This window comes from Myotis lucifugus, unplaced genomic scaffold (assembly GCF_000147115.1).
Source record: "Myotis lucifugus unplaced genomic scaffold, Myoluc2.0 scaffold_136, whole genome shotgun sequence".
Classification (NCBI taxonomy): domain Eukaryota; kingdom Metazoa; phylum Chordata; class Mammalia; order Chiroptera; family Vespertilionidae; genus Myotis; species Myotis lucifugus.
Window position 1 is genome coordinate 3460588 of NW_005871184.1, and position 17511 is coordinate 3478098.

The 17511-nt window shown below is 41.6% G+C and overlaps 1 protein-coding gene across 2 annotated transcripts in view; it reads left to right on the plus strand.

Annotated features, from left to right (window-relative positions):
• The window catches only part of JCHAIN (joining chain of multimeric IgA and IgM), a 35041-nt gene that overhangs the window by 15627 nt on the left and 1903 nt on the right, over positions 1–17511 (plus strand). Inside the window, exons 1-3 of one of the 2 annotated variants that reach the window (XM_006094413.3) lie at positions 10083–10229; positions 13503–13629; positions 17394–17474. In XM_006094413.3, the coding sequence (XP_006094475.1) occupies positions 10166–10229; positions 13503–13629; positions 17394–17474 (272 nt within the window). In that variant the 5' untranslated portion in view covers positions 10083–10165. Of the gene's footprint in view, positions 1–10082; positions 10230–13502; positions 13630–17393; positions 17475–17511 lie in introns of those variants that run through there. The other variant, XM_014460648.2, reaches the window with a different exon arrangement.

Below are 17511 nucleotides of genomic sequence, written 5' to 3' on the forward strand. Positions count from 1 at the left end.
GAGTTTCCAGTATGACTTCACTGGTGAAATGTGCCAAACATTTACAGAAAAATACTAATTCTACACAAACTCCTCCAGAAAATTGGAGCAGAGGAAATACTTCTAAACTCATTCCATTGGCCCAGCATTATCCTGATAACAAAACCAGGCAAAAATATTACAAGGAAAGAACATTGCAGACCAGTATCCTTTATGAACCGAAAAGGAGATATTCTAAGTAAAAATTTTAGTAAATTGAATCCATCAATTTATAAAAAGGACATTACATCATGACTAAGTGGGGTTTATTCCAGGAATACAAGGTTAGTTTAACATTTAAAATTAATGTAATTCACCATATAGCCAACTAAATCACCACCAAGCCAGCATTTCCTACAACTTTTGTGATCATACTATGTTAGTACAGTTTTGGTAATATTATTATACTTAAAATCCTTTTATTCTTGAAATATTAATGTTCATTGAATGTAATATTATTATATGTAAGATCATATGGTCATTTAATAGAGAAAAAGCAATTGAAAAAAATGCAATATCCATTTTAAAAAAAATATATTTTATTGATTTTTTACAGAGAAGAAGGGAGAGGGATAGAGAGCTAGAAACATCGATGAGAGAGAAACACTGATCAGCTGCCTCCTGCACACCCCCCACGGGGGATGTGCCTGCAACCAAGGTACATGCCCTTGACTGGAATCGAACCTAGGACTCCTCAGTCCGCAGGCCGACGCTCTAGCCACTGAGCCAAACCGGTCAGGGCGCAATATCCATTTTTGATTAAAAAATACTCTCAGAAAAGTAGGAACAGAAGTCCCTCAAGTTGATAAAGGACATTAAAGGAAAAGCCAACATAATTCTCAACTACTAAAGTCTAAATATGTGAAATTTTTAATAGCTTAATTGATATGTAACTGATATACAATAAACTAGATAATTTGAGCCAAACAATATGATAAATTTTGACTTATATGCTCAATTGTGAATTTATAAGCACCATCCAGGTAATAAACATATCCATTCTCACCCAAAATTTCCTCATATACCCTTGTAATCATTCCCTCCCCTCCTCCTCTCCCTCTCCCTACCTTTCAAGCCATAACTGATCTATTTCTGTCACTATAGAAGCCGGCAGGGGAGGACAGTTGGGGGCCATGAGGCCAGCCAGGGAAGGCAGTTGGGGGCCAAGAGGCCAGCAGGGGAGGGCAGTTGGGGGCAATCAGGTCGGTGGGGGTGGGGAGTTGAGGGCGAGCAGGCTAGTGGGGGGGGGGAAGTTGGCGAGAAGGCAGGCAGGGCGGGGGGCAGTTGGGGCGAGCAGGCCAGCAGGCAGAGTGGTTAGGGCGATCGGGCAGGCAGGCAGGTGAGCAGTTAGGAACCAGCAGTCCCAGATTGGAGTGGGTGCAGGCCGGGCTGAGGGACACCCTCTTCCCCTCCCCCCCCGTGCACAGATTTCATGCACTAGGCCACTAGTCCTATCTAATAAAAGAGAAACATGGTAATTAGCTGTACAGCCGCTACCCTTCCCATTGGCTAATCAGTGGGATATGCAAATTAACTGCCAGCCAAGATGGCGGCTGGCAGCCAGGCAGCTGATGCGAACAGGGAGGCTTGCTTGCTCCAGCGACGGAGGAAGCCAGGTTCCCCGCCTGCCTTGCCGGCCTCTCAGCTGCACTCTAAGCAACATTGTAACAAATATAGAAGCTAAACAATACCCCAGGCTTCAGCCAGCAGGACCGCAACATTGTTTCAAATACAGAAGGTAAACAAAGGCCAGAAACCTGCTTTCAGCAGCGGAGGTCTCATAGCTGGAGCCAAGCCTCAGAGCTAAAGCTGGCCCAGAATAAAAAAAAAAGGAAAAAAGGACAGGTTGGGAGCTTCAGTCACCCGCCAGCCTGAAAGCGGCCCTCAGCCCCTCACCCAGGCTGGCCAGGCACCCCAGTGGGGACCCCCACCCTAAAGGGGGTGTGACCAGATGAAAACAGCCATCATCCCCTCACCCAGGCTGGCCAGGCACCCAAGCAGGACCCCCACCCTGAAGGGGGTGTGACCAGATGCAAACAGCAATCATCCCCTAACCCAGGCTGGCCAGGCACCCAAGCGGGACCTCCACCCTGATCCAGGACACCCTTCAGGGCAAACCAGCCGGCCCCCACCCGTGCACCAGGCTTCTATCCTATATAGTAAAAGGGTAATATGCCTCCCAGCACCGGGATCAGTGGAGCAGCGAGGCCTCCCGGCACCGGGAGCAGCGTGACAGGGAGCAGCAACCAAACCCTCTGATTGCCCTGCGGCTCTGTGTGTGACAGGGGGCGGGGCCACAACCTCCCTATCTGCCCTGCTCTGTTCGTGACAGGGGGGAGCTCCTCAACCCCCTGATCGGCCCTGCTCTGTGCGTGATGGGGGAGCTCCCCAACCCCCTGATCCGCCCTGCTCTGTGTGTGACAGGGGGCGGTGCCCCAACTCCCCAATCGGCCCTGCTCTGAGCCCGACCAGCGGCTGCACCTAGGGATTGGGCCTGCCCTCTGCCACCCGGGAGCAGGCCTAAGCCAGCAGATAATTATCTCCCGAGCGGTCCCAGACTGCGAGAGGGCACAGGCTGGGCTGAGAGGCCCCCTCTCCCCCCCGAGTGCACAAATTTTTGTGCACCGGGCCTCTAGTCTATATATAAAAGGCTAAAATGCAAAGTGTTCCCTTGGTAGTTTGACTGGAAGACCGGGAGTTTGATTGCTCACTATGACGTGCACTGACCACCATCAGCAGCGTGGAACAAAGGAAGACCCTGGCCGACAACTGGCAGCCAGGGAAGGGAGACCCCGGCCAGCAGCTGGAAGGCCCCGATCGGCCCTGATCACCGGCCAGGCCTAGAGATCCTACCTGTCCATGGATTTTGTGCACTGGGCCTCTAGTTATATATAATATATGGAATCAAATAGTATATATTCTCTTTTTAATATTTTGTCTGGCTCCCTTTACTCAGAATAATTATTTTGAGATTCATCCATGTTGTTCATTTACTTTTATTGCTGAGTAATGGATATACCACAATATGTTTTTCCAATTTATTTATGGACATTAGGTTGCTTCCAGTTTTAGGCTATCCTATCTAATAATAGACAAACATGGTAATTAACCGTACCTCTGACACGCTTCCCATTGGCTAATCAGGGCGATGCAAATTAACTGCCAACCAAGATGGCGGCCGGCAGCCAGGCAGCTGAAGCGAACAGGAGGCTTGCTTGCTCTAGTGATGGAGGAAGCCAAGGTTCCCCGCCTGCCCCTCCCGGCCTCTGAGCTGCACTCTAAGAAACAATGTTGCAATTATAGAAGCTGAACAAACCCCAGAAACCTGCATTCAGCCAGCTGGGCCTCAGAGCTGGAGTTGCAACAGTGTTTCAATTATAGAATCCAAACAAACCAGATACCTGCTTTCAGCAGCCGAGGTCTCAGAGCTGGAGCCGGCCTCCGAGCTAAAGCCGGCTCTCAGCTCCAGTGACAGCCATAGAAGGTAAATAAATCCCAGAATAAAAAAAGAAAAAGAAAAAAAGGAGTGGTTGGGAGCTTCAGTTGCCCGCCAGCCTGAAAACGGCCCTTAACCCCTCACCCAGACTGGCCAGGCACCCCAGTGGGGATCCCCACCCTGAAGGGAGTGTGACCAGCTGCAAACAGCCATCATCCCCTCATCCCAGGCTGGCCAGGCACCCAAGCGGGACCCCACCCTGATCCCGGACACCCTTCAGGGCAAACCAGCCGTCCCCCACCCATGCACCAGGCCTCTATCCTATATAGTAAAAGGGTAATATGCAAACTGACCCTAACAGCAGAATGACTGGTCACTGTGACACACACTGACCACCAGGGGGCAAATGCTCAATGCAGGAGCTGCCCTCTGGTGGTCAGTGCGCTCTCACAGTGGGGAGCTCTGCTCAGCCACAAGCCAGGCTGATGGCTGCCAGTACAGCAGTGGTGGTGGGAGCCTCTCCTGCCTCCTCAGCAGCGCTAAGGATGTCCGACTGCAGTTTAGGCCTGCTCCCCGCTGGCAAGTGGACATCCCCCGAGGGCTGCCGGGCTGCCAGAGGGATGTCTGATTGCCATCTTAGGCCTAATCCCCTGGGGAGCGGGCCTAAGCCAGCAGGTGATCATCCCCTGAGGGGTCCCAGACTGTGAGAGGGCACAGGCCGGGCTGAGGGACCCCTCCTTCCCCCGAGTGCACAAATTTTTGTGCACCAGGCCTCTAGTCTATATAATAAAAGCCTAAGTGACCGTTATGGCCAAACAACCAGAACGACCGGTCACTATGATGTGCACTGACCACCAGGGGGCAGAGGCTCAATGCAGTAGCTGCAGAGGGAGCGCTACTCAGCCAGAATCTGGGCTCATGGCTAGTGAGCACAGTGGTGGTGACGGGAGCCTCTCCCACCTCTGCAGCAGTGCTAAGGAGCAGTGAGCCGAGCAGTAAGGAGCAGCAAGCAGGCAGGCAGTAAGGAGTGAGGGGTCTCAGATTGTGAGAGGGATGTCTGCCAAGGGGTCCCAAACTGTGAGAGGGTGCAGGCTTGGCTGAAGGCCCCCCCCCCCGCCCCACTACCCAGTACACACATTTCATGCACTGGGCCTCTAGTTACAAGTAAAGCTAACACTTCTTATGAATGTCCTCTGATTCCCCTCCAAGTCAGAAAAACTCTGGATATGTTCTTTTTCTTTGCTTTTCCCCAACTTTATTGAAAATTAATTGACATATAATATTATTTAAGTTGTGCAATGTGATAATTTGATACACATATACTTATATTGTGAAATGGTTACTACAATAAGGTTAATTACCATATCCTTCACCTTACATAATTACCATTTTGTTGTTATGGTGATTGGGATGCAGGAGGTTGGCCAGCTGGGGAGGGACTGCGGGAAGGCTCCAGGAAGTGTCTGGCCTGTTTTGCTCAATCCTGATCAGACAGACTCCAACAGCAAGCTAACCTACCAGTCGGAGTATCTGCCCCCTGGTGGTCAGTGCACATCATAGCAACTGGTTGACCGGTCGACTGTCTGCTCCTGGGTGGTCAGTGCACATCATAGCAAGTGGTTGAGCGGCCTTAGCATATCACTAGCATATTATGCTTTGATTGGTTGAATGGACCACCAGACACAGCATATTAGACTTTTATTATACAGGATTGCTTTTCAATTTCCCATTTTTGCAAGGTCCCTGATCTCTCTGAGTTATTTTCTTGAATCTCTGCCTCACTTGACTTTGAGGAGAGAAGGGCACCCTGTCCTCCTCTCTCCCAAGAGTAAAGAGGCAGACTTCTCTTACCACAAGCACTACAATTCCCAAAAATTCAATAGCTCCTATGATGGCATTCTCCTTTTTTCTCCTAAATCGTCTAAACCAGGGGTGGGGAACATCTGGTCTGAGAGCCATATAAGGCCCATGAAATCATTTGGTCTGGCCCTGCCCAGGCATTAGGGGTGAGTTAATTAAATGTTTGACCAAATATAGCAAGCTAATTTTTAAGTTAATTTTGTATGGCCCATGAATGATGTCATAAATATCCAAATGGCCCTTAGTAGAAAAAAGGTTCCCCACTCCTGCTCTAAAGACTGGAGAAGGGAGAGGAGGTTTGGTGGTCGATTGCACTAAGTTGAGTTCTGTTGCCTTTTGTTAAGCCTTGGAGGAAACTGAGCTAGAATTTGGGGTATTTAGCCCTTATTGTTAGTCAGCTATGAATCCTAGTTGCCAATGCTGGGGCAAAGGAGAGATCACTTTTTATTGCTGAGGCTATTGTAGTAGTTTGAAAAAGAGGATGGGACATGGACTAGGGTGGCAGTAAAAATGGAGAGAATCAGATATGTTTGGGATAGATTTTGGAAATAAAATCAACAGGACATGATGGCATATTGAATGTGGGGAAGAGGAAAAAAGGGAATCAAAGAAGAAGGTTTTGGCTTGAGCAACCAGGTGGATATAGGTGCCACTGACTGAGGAAGATTGAAAACAAAAAGAGATTGGAATGGTAGGTAGTGTGAGGGAGACTTGGTCATCAAGAGTACTGTTTTGCCTGGTTACATATTAGGCAGCCAAGTGGAGATATGAAACAGAAAGTTGGATATAGGAGTTTGGAGCTCAACGGGCAAGGTAAAGTCTAGAGTTATCCATTTGAAAGTCACAGCATGTCCTGTGTTCATAGCCATGGGGTCAGCTAAAATTAATTAGGGAGAGGCTGAGAGAAAAGAGAAGGCTGAGGATGGAGGAAAATTCAGCAAGAGCTGAGGAGTCACCAACGAGAGGAGGAAAACAAGGACAGTATATTCTCTATTTCCCAAGGGAATAAAGTCTCTGTCATGATTTCAGTATCCCAAATATAATAAGCTGTGTCAAAGGAAGTGAAGCATTGACCTATTTCAGGCGGTTCTTAAACAAGTGCTGAACTCAGACTGTCTGCTGCATAGGAAATTGAAATAAAACTTGAGTGGAAGTAAAGAAGGTGAGACTAAATTACCTTAAGATCTGTTCCAGATAAGTCTATCACTGAACCTCTTACTGTAAGAATCTTTTGTATGAATGTAAAAATAAACCATGCCCAGCGGCATGGATCAGAGGTCACGGTTCAAATCCCGGTCAGGGCACATGCCTGGGTTGTGGACTCAATCTCCAGTGTGGGGTGTGCAGGAGACAGCCGATCAATGATTCTCTCTCATCATTGATGTTTCTATCTCTCTCTCCCTCTCCCTTCCTCTCTGAAATCAATAAAAATATTTAAGAAAAAAGAAAAATAAACCATTTTGGTGAAACATTTAGAACATGTAGCCAAGCTTCCAATTACTTAGCTCCCTTGCTTAGAAAGGGTTCTACTATTCAGATTTTACATTTTTATGGGAAGAACAAAATCTGGAGATGAAATTGTTTAAAAATTAGACTGGGGTCTACCAGTCTCCAATACATATATAGCCAATATATAGATATATTTGGTTATAATATATATATATCCTGTATAATAAAACTGCAATATGCAAATTGACCAAACGGCAGAATGACTAGTTGGCGGGGGTGGGGGGGTGGGCTGGGGAGCAGGCGGCACCAGCCAGCCAAGGCATGTGTCAGTGGGCAGAGGGAGGGGATGGCGATGGGGGGAGGTGGCAGCAACCAGCAGCAGTGTGATGGGGGGGCGGGGCCATGCCAGCCAGCCGTCACCGTCCCCTGATTGGATGCCTGGTTACCTCCTGCAGAGGGAGGCTGGCAGCGGAGGTAGAGGCAGGGTGATGGGGGCAGTGCCTTCCCCTGATCAGCCTGGTCGCCTCCCACAGAGTGAGGCCAGTGGCAGCAGCAGCAGGGTGATGGGGGTGGTGACATCTCATGATCGGCCCACCTGGTCGCCTCCCACAGAGGGAGGCCAGACTTTGGCTTAGGCCCGCTCCCCAGGGGACCGGGTCTAAGCCATCAGTAGGACATCCCCTGAGGGCTCCTGGACTGAGAGGGCAGAGGCTGGGCTGAGGGACTGGGCCTCTAGTAACTATATAATAGCCATTATATAGGTATATTTGGTAAGTGCTAAAAAGATGAAACAATTTGCCTATATCACAGAATTGTAAAAATAAATTTGTTTAACAAATTGCCTTTATTAGCTTCTTGCTCTTCTATAGCTAATGATGCCAGTTATTCTCCCCTTCCCAGGCTTTTAGTCTACCAATTTTCAAATATTAGTGTACATAAAGTAAGAATCAACTGGAAGGCTTTCTAATGATACATATTTTAAGGTTACATTTCCAGAAATTCTGATTGGGTGTAGCTAGGAAATCCATATTTTGACCAGTAGTACAAGTGATTCTAGAGACAATGATCTCTGGAACACATTTGGCAAAACACTGGTCCTGATACTATATTGCAAGTCTAGGTAACTCTTCTGGTGGCACTTTTGCCACTTAGATCTCACACCTTATTTTTATTAAAATAACTTTTTAGATGCATAGTTTACATAATAGAAAGATCCTATGTAATAAAGAGGTAATATGCAAATTGACCCTCACACCCTCACAAAGATAGAAACCGACCAATCAGAACCAATTCTGGGTGAACTGCGAGGAGCCAATGGCTGCCTTGGAGGCGGAGCTTTTGATGTTGACTGGCATAGAAACTGACCAATCAGAACTAATCTGGGTGAACTGCAAAGGCAGAACCTAAGGTGGGGGCTGAGGAGGGGTTTTAAGGGCAACAACTGTTTGGTGTAAGGTGTAAGAAAGCGGTTCAATTTTTTAATAACCGGTTTGGAAGTATAGTACATATGGCTGGATATGAGTCCAGATGTAGGGATTATGTATTTTTATCTGCCAAGAGCATCTCCTCCTGCTGAAAAAGCCCCCCCCCCCCATTTAAACAATCCTATCCTATATAATCTATCTACACTAATAAAAGGGTAATATGCTAATTAGACTGGGTCAACCAGCCATCTTCTGGATGTCTGACTTCCTTCCGGACAAAGCCATGGTGGTAGGGGCTGAGGCAGAGGCAGTTAGGGGTAATCAGGCCAGCAGGTAAGGGCAGTTGGGGGCGAGATCAGGCCGGCAGGGGGTTAGGGAAAATCAGGCTGGCAGGGGAGGGCAGTTGGGGGTGAGATCAGGCCTGCAGGGGAGGGCAGTTGGGGGCGAGATCAGGCCAGCATGGCAGGGCAGTTAGGAGTGATCAGGCAGGCAGAGGCAGTTAGGGGCAGGCAAGATCAGGCTGGCAGGGCAGTTAGGAGTGATCAGTCAGGCAGAGGCAGTTAGGGGCAATCAGGCTGGCAGGGGAGGGCAGTTAGGGGCAATCAGGTAGGCAGGCAGAGGCAGGGGCAATCAGACAGGCAGGCAGAGGGATTAGGGGCAATCAGGGAGGCAGGCAGAGGCAGTTAGGGGTGATCAGGCAGGCAGAGAGGTGAGTGGTTAGGAGCCAGTGGTCCCAGATTGTAAGAGGGATGTCGGACATCCCCCAAGGGTTCCCTGATTGGAGAGGGTGCAGGCTGGGCTGAGGGAACCCTCCTCCCCCCGTGCACGAATTTCCTGCACCGGGCCACTAGTAAAACTATAAAACTGAAAGAATATAAACACCAAATATAGTATATTTATGAATCAAGTAATCTTTGCTTAAAAAAAAAGCTTTTGTGAAGCTTTAATTTATCCCCACGAATTTATCCAATTGTTTTGGGGAGCTAGTCTAGTCTTGAGTTTATTTTCAAGGAAATAATAATTTGTAAAAAATATCAAGCTAACTTCTAAATACTCTTTTTCAGAGTGATGGAATAAATTAGTTATTTAGAAACTACAGTTAGAGACGAGGAGCTCTTAAGTGGTTAATATTTGTTTTGACACCCTGACCACATTGCTAAAATGTGCTTTCAGATGTTTCTTTTTCTACTAGATATAATTGTTTATGTGAATCCAGTATATTTTCTTAACCCCAAATAGTTTCTAAATGCTATGATAGTGGAAATTGAAATGAAAGTAAAGTTTGACAGTATAGCAATATCGTGTGCTCTAGAGCATGACACTTTGTTCTTGCTAGACTTTCAATACATATTGACTGAAGGAGAACAATTATGTGCTAGACTTTATAGCTTTCATTCTGCTGTTTTCTACTGCCAGCTATGAAATCTGCTTGCCTACTTATGATCCTGAAGTATTTTTTAGTGCCTCTCAAAATTCTAGGAGACTCTTAAAAAATGAGAGAACTCAGAATCCAAAGTAACATAGATTTGATGTTGTATGTAAATGTAACCAACATGCTCATTTATCCTCCTTTATTTATTGTTCCAAGCCCAACAAATATCTATATTTGAAAACTTTATTGTTTAGGGAATAACATTAAACATCCCTACTTAACATTCTTAATGGACTCTTGCTTTGAAATTATTATTAATCTTCTGCATTAATTAGATAGAGTAAATGTAAAATAAAAAGTGATTGCATCAAGGTGGCTTTTGGGGGATGCTTTGGAAGAAAACAGGTAAATCTAAGCCATACATTTCTTCGCAGTGCAGCATTAAAATTTCAGACTTTAGCCACAGTTGTGATTGGTTTTAGTTTGTTAGCTGCCTGGAGTGTTATTTTAAGAAAGCAGAAGCAACATCATTTGCACACTCCTTATAGCATACACACCTTAACCCTGACGGTTTTAGCTCCAGTTTTCAAAAGAAGTGAAGGCAAGATGAAGAAGCATTTGCTTTTCTGGGCAGTCCTGGCCATTTTTGTTAAGGCTGTTCTTGTGACAGGTATGTGATATTTTGAAAATAAACCCAGATAAAAGGAAAAATATAGCACAAATCTGTTCTTCAGATCTAAACATTAATGTTTGTGCTACTTTTCTCTAATATGCCTTAATCTTTATATGGGCAGTGATCTTTATGCAGACAAGACTCATTATAATTCTTTTTCTCTTATTTGTTTGAGTACTATAAACTAGAGAATAAGAAAATATATGTTTCTGAATAAGTATTGATAGCTGTACTTATATGAATATCCATATTGATTCTTAAAAATCAGTAGTCCTCTTCTTGAGTGTCTTAAATTAGTATTCAGGGAAATTAATAATTACTTTAAGTACAACATAGACTCCATTGGAATTTTATTTTCCAAAACAGACTAGTATTAGTTCTAAGAACTTTTCTGGATCTGGGCCTACAGATTTATTAATAATGTTCAATGTTCTACAGGGCCTATAACTTGATGACCGAACTTTGGCTATTTTATTTATTAACCCTTCAAAGTACTATAGAAAATGGAGTACATTCTAAATATAGAAGTACAGTTTTTAATAATTTTCATCTAGAAGGGCACACGATTAGTGTGATATAACTTGGCTGGATTGTTTCTAAAACTGAGTTTATTCTTATTTCAAGACTGACTATGATATAATTAAGAATAATCTTTTGAAATATATTTCATACTAATTTAGCATTAAAAATAATTTCTAATTATATTTACAATATAAAGATAGCAGTAAAACATGTACAGTACATGTATCTATACATATGTATAAATACACACATACATATACACATATGAGCTGTCATTTATTGAGCACATATTAGGTTCTAGGCATTATGCTAACTACTTTACATATACTATTCTATTTATTTATTTTTTTAAATATATTTTATTGATTTTTTTACAGAGAGGAAGGGAGAGGGATAGAGAGTTAGAAACATCGATGAGAGAGAAACATTGATCAGCTGCCTCCTGCACACCCCCACTGGGGATGTGCCTGCAACCAAGGTACATGCCCTTGACCAGAATTGAACCTGGGACCCTTCAGTCCACAGGCTGATGCTCTATCCACTGAGCCAAACCGGTCAGGGTTATACTATTCTATTTAATTCTCACACAACCATTTGAGGATAGGTGCTATTATAATTTCTACATATAGTTGAGCCCATTGAGATTTAGAGAGGCCAAATATCTTAACTAAGCTCACACAGCAAGCATGTAGTAGACAGAACCCAGGCCTTCTGACCCTCTGACCCATATTCCTACTATCCTATTTTTCCTGTAAAAGAGAATCGCCTTTTAGTAAATTAATTATGCTCATATGTAGAATATGTTGTTAAGTCTATTTTATTATTTGTTTGAACTGAATTAAATTTAACAAATTTTATTGAGCACCTACTATATCTCAGTTGCTCTTTGAATAAAGTAAGGCACAATCCTTAATAATAGATTTGTTAGGGAAAATGCTTCCTGTCAGTGAGAGAGAATGTTGAATCTTATAAGTCTTGGTGAATTGAAAGTATTTGTACATTTTCTAGCAGGTATGTAGGCTGCCTAACATTTTTATATAACAACAGTAATGTTAGTTTTTTCCTAGGTTTCAGGTAAGAAAATAAACTATATGCCATAAATAAAATATAGACATTTTCTATTTAATACTTAATTGTCAACTCACATATTTGATTCAGTTTTTATTTTGGTCAGGTATTTCTGGATCATTTGTACTTTATTGAGAAAGCATTTAAGAGTCATGAATAGAGCAGCAGGGAAAGGACACCATTTAATTCCTCTTACTCTTCAAAATGTTAAGAAAGTTATATGATGATCTTGAATTGACTTCATACTGTTTCTTCGCCAGTGCCATACAGACTTTTACCTGAAGGTTTATTAAGAAGTTATGAATAATAACATTATAAAATAATTCAAACAATTATAACTACAATAACAATGATCTTAAAATGTTTTTGTAATAATTATCACCAAGACTGAAATATGCAATTAGGTCCTCTCAGCTCTGAGACCATTTCTGGAACAATTAGGCTTTCAGTAACAGTGATATCTATCCCAGTCATTAACCTTTATAACTTTATGTGCTAAATTTTTGTGTTGTTGCTTTTTTTCAGTTGAGGCTTGATGTGAGGGAATTTTAAAGGTGACTTAGCTAAAATTATAGGAACAAAATATATTTAACATTATTTTTACTTAATTTGCACTATTAAATAAAGCTATTTACTCTTCAAACATCTGTTAACTGATCTAAGTCCATATATTAACACATTTTCTTTATATATTCTTTGCAACAGCTACCAGACCTCTTTGTCTAATATTCAGATTAAGGCTTTAATGGTCTGTGAATTTATTCATTTATTAATTTTTTCTGCATTTGGGCATATTAAATTAAATATATATTTACTCAGTATTTTCTGAATTGTTTTTGCAAATTTGTAACATTTTATATCTATATATACTGAAACTTTAAAAATAATTCTTATGAGGAATATTAATATAGCACCTGTTATTTTGATTGGATCATTATATCATAATAACCTGATTGTTACTACAAAAAAGAAGAATAAATTAAGTTTAGGAAGACTGTAGTGGAGAATATTTAAAAATCGTAGGAAGGAAGGTTATTTTGGGGGGAAGTGTATCTGTGCTCAGCTCTAATGCAATGTAACAAACTATGTATATAAAGGGGAGTCCAGTGAAGGATGTGGCATTTCACACTGGGTTTACAAAGGCTAATGTTAGTTTTTGTTCACTTTTGAATGGAATGCTTTGGTCTGAGAGAAATCCAGTCTAGATTTTTGTTTTCTCTCTTATTTTGGCATCTGGTACTCACGTTTACAAGGCTACATCATTCAGAGACCTGTGCTCCATTAAAAACATTGGCTTAAAACCAGAATTCTTTCAGCTCAGGTGCCCCTAGACTGATCCAAGGGAAGAAGAAAATTCCTTTTGGAGTACATTTGGATGTCCTTCACTACGTTGTGAGATTCTACTCAGCTATTTTAGATTAGGAAGGAGAACAAATGGAGAAAGCTGAAATTGATCAACCATAAAACTGATTTTTTTCTGCAGGAAATAAGATTAACTCAATACAAAGTTGATAAGTAGATTTTCATCCCTGTTTCTTCTTCTTTTAAAAAAATATATATTTTATTGTTGATAGTATTACAGATATCTCCCATTTTCCCCCTTCTATCTTCCTCCTCCCAGCTCTTACCACCCCCCCCCACCCGAAGTTCATTTCTTCTTAATACATTGTATTTTTCCAGCCCAAGACGAAGATGAAAGGACTGTTCTTGCAGACAACAAATGCAAGTGTGCCCGGGTTACTTCTAGGGTCATCCCTTCTCCCGATGATCCTACTCAAGAAATTGTGGAGAGGAACATCAGGATTATGTACGTGGTATTTTATATTTCATTTCTTCATGTTGTAAGCAGAGATACTCTGTCATATCAGTCATTGTTTGAAGGTAATACCTATGTCTTGCTCCTCTTTGTGATTTGTAGCACCTGACAGGAGATTGAATCTAGTTAATGGACCTGAGTCAATTATGCACAAGCTGGGAGCAGGAACAAGGTTTCCATACAGTCTAAAACCAGTCAGCTAGGTCAGATGATAACTGAAGGTTCAGATCTAGTCACCAACATGCCCTGTTTATTTAGAGTTATTTCCGTTTGAAGCTGAACTTTTAGTTGCTCTTGATCAGTTCAAAATGAAACTTTAGATAACAGTAAAAGCTTTATTTTGTACCACATCTGAACTACAGAGTATTTTACATAGTACTCAAGTGGCGGCATAAGAGCTAAGGCAGACTAATCTAATTGACTAATTTGGTTTAGTTTTCACTTGTCCATTGGACTCCAGATATTCATTTCATTTCACATGTAGTCCGAGTCTTGATGTTTAATTGCCAAAATGCTAATAATATTTAAGAAATGAGATTCCTATTGGATCCAATCAGTAAAGCCTTCCTTGTGAACACTTCTGCCTTGAATAGTTTCCTAACAATTGGGTACCTCTTTCTGAAACAACATAGCATTCAATTCCATCTAATCAATGGAAGAAGTATAATGTTTTTAAAATTTTGTTTCAAGTTCTGGTTGGGTCACTAGTTGTGCTCTTGTATGCAAGTTACTTAACTATAAACTTCAACTTGCTTATCTTTTTAAAAAATGTATATTTTTATTGATTTCAGATAGGAAGGGAGAGGGAGAGAGATAGAAACATCAATGATGAGAGAGTCATCGATCGGCTTCCTCCTGCACACCCCCAACTGGGGATCGAGCCCACAACCCAGGCATGTGCCCTGACCATGAACTGAACCTGGGACCCTGCAGGCCAATGCTCTATCCATTGAGTCTAACTGGTCAGGGCAACTTGCTCATCTTTAAATAGGGGAAATAGTATATATCTCATGGGGCTACTATAAAGATAAATTGAGATCTATTCTTTTTAGAGAATACTAAAAAAAGTATTTGCTGTTATTCATCCACCTAACCTACATGCCAATTATCTTTATGTTACTATACTTTTTTATTTATTTTTTTTTTGTCTAAAATTTTACATATGTCTCCTTTTCCCCCGATTGTTACTATACTTCTTAAAATACCTTGGTTTATCCAACATTGTTACTGCGATGAATTACAAACGCTTCGGCCTAACCTACAACACTGAGCATAATGCTCAAGCTCTTCCATTGACACTTTTTTTCACCTCATGTTTGAAAATCCAGAACTATTGTAGTGCCCTTATTTTCCCCCACTCATAGTGCTTTCTTCCTCTTCTATTTTTGCATGTTGTTCCTCTGCTTGAAGAACCCTTTCTCCCACTTCTCTTAGCCTGGTTAACTTCTTCTCAACCTGCGTGTCTTAGGTTAGACATCACTTCCTCTGGCAGGTTTTCTCGGACCATTCAGACTCTATACCACTGAGCTCCCTGTTAGAGAGAGAACAGTTGGAGAAGTATGCGACTGGAAGGGATGGATGGCATTCATGACATTAAACATCTTATGTTTAAATCTTCAGATTTTTAAATGGCACTCTATAATTCTCTAATTCATCTTTTTTTCTATGACCTTCTTTTTATGATATATTTTTTTCTGAATTCAGATAATTCAGTTACTTCATCCACTTTGCCTGATGTGTATTAATGGTTCTCTGATTTCATTTCTAAAAGTTCTATTATTATTGCCATGTCATTATGGCATTATTCCCAACTCCATCACTTCCTAGCGATATGACTTTGGGTAAATTACTTGACTAATTTGAGCCTGTTTCCTAAACTATTAAAAAGGGATACAATATATGTAGACATACACATATACTTTATAGGGTTGTGAGAATTACATGTGATAATGTGTAAAAGTGTTTAGAACACTGTTTGACCCAAAGTAGACATTCATACATGTTTATTCCCTTATCTCTATCAATATTTAAAGCCTTTTCTGATATTACTAGAGCCTTTCAAGCTAATAAAGAATAGGTCCATTCATTCATTCAACAAACATTTATTAAGTGCTACTGAATGCCACTGAGGGTTGGAGTTGGGGACTGTTGGAGAATTTACAGTTGAGTAGGGAACTGTAAACAGTTAAAAAGCCAATTACAATACAGTATTGTAGATGCTATGATGACAGGAATAGGCATAGGATATTAGAGGGCACCCAGGCCAATCCTTGTGGGCTGGTGCCGAGTGGCAGTGGAGGCAGGAAGAATGTTTGGAGAAAGTAGTGGAAGTCAGTGATGGCTGTTAGCTGGCTGAGTGGGAATTAATTGGGTAAATGTGTGGGGAACGACAGGGTTGATAAGTGAGGAAGATCATTCTAAAGGAAAAGGAATAAGGGTTGCTATAAGGATTATATGAGATCATCATGTAATATATTTAGCATAGTACCAGGCACACTGTAAGCGCTTAGTAAATGTTAGAACTTTTTTTATTAAAACTTGGAGATGAGAAAAGCCTGGTAAGTTTGTGGAATTGTCAGCTGTTGTTTAGAGCTGGCATGTAGTGTAAAGAGGGTGGCATGGTGAGAGATGAGGCTGGAGAGTGACAGGCATGTCATTAAAGATACCCTGGTATTTCTGGAGAGACACTGTAGGTTTTAAGCAGAGAAGGAAATTAGGCTCGTATTTTAGAAAGGCCATTTTGGCAATAATGTAGCCAATGCATTGTAGGGGTTCAAGACTGAAGGAAGGCATTGCTAGGAGAGAAGAGGCAGTGTCCTGAACCAAGTGGATGGATTTCACAGATGCAAAGAGTTAGAATCAATTGAACTGTGACATGGGATTAAATATAGGCCATGATAGAAAGGGAGGACCCAGGGATGGTATCCAGGTTTTTGCTTGGATATTTATATGAATATTATTGCTAACCACTGAGTTAGGAAACACAGGTTGTTCTTTGTATCTTTTGGTAGGGATGAGTGCATATGAGGAGAAAAATGACATAGATGAAAAAATGTACAAGTTAATAAGATCACCTGAACTATCTAATTTTTCTAATTTTTCATGGAAATCACCAAATCAAGAGATTTGGATTCCAGCTAAAGCTTTACTACTTAGTACTTGTGTGATCTTGGATAGGTTGCTAACCTCTCTGATTTATAATTTATGCATTTCAAAATTGTGGGTACTAATAACTGTCCATTCATTCCACAAATATTAAACATATTCCACATACTACACAAGTAGTGAGACACTGGGAATACATAACTGTTTTTGCCTCAAGGAACTATGTAGTCTAGGGAAGTTATGCCTCAAGCAACTATGATATGGTGTTTGTTATAATAAAGATAGATGAGCTTAATAAGACTACAGAGGAAGGAGTTTATAGAGGGGTGGAGATGGGATCTAAGTTATCATAGAAACCATAGAGAGGGTAAAACTTGAGCTGATTGCTAAAGGGAAAAATGGATTTGCCAAGTAAGCAAACATCACTGACAGAGGAGCTATTGTGAGGTTTATTTTGAATGGGAAATGCTTAAATTATAGCAAATTACTGTGAAATCTGAGTATGAGCATCACCATAGATTCTTTTACTAGTAGAATGCTAAATTCACTAAATGCCCTCATGAAAAAGTACTGCCCTAGCAATATACCTATTACCAAAAATAGCAATATCTGTTAATTTCATAATTTTTACTTGTTTTTCTCTTTTTTAGTGTTCCTGTTAACAACAGGGAGAATATCTCTGATCCCACCTCGCCATTGAGAACCAAATTTGTGTACCATTTGTCTGAAATGTAAGAGATTTTCTTTCAACTACTACTACTACTATAT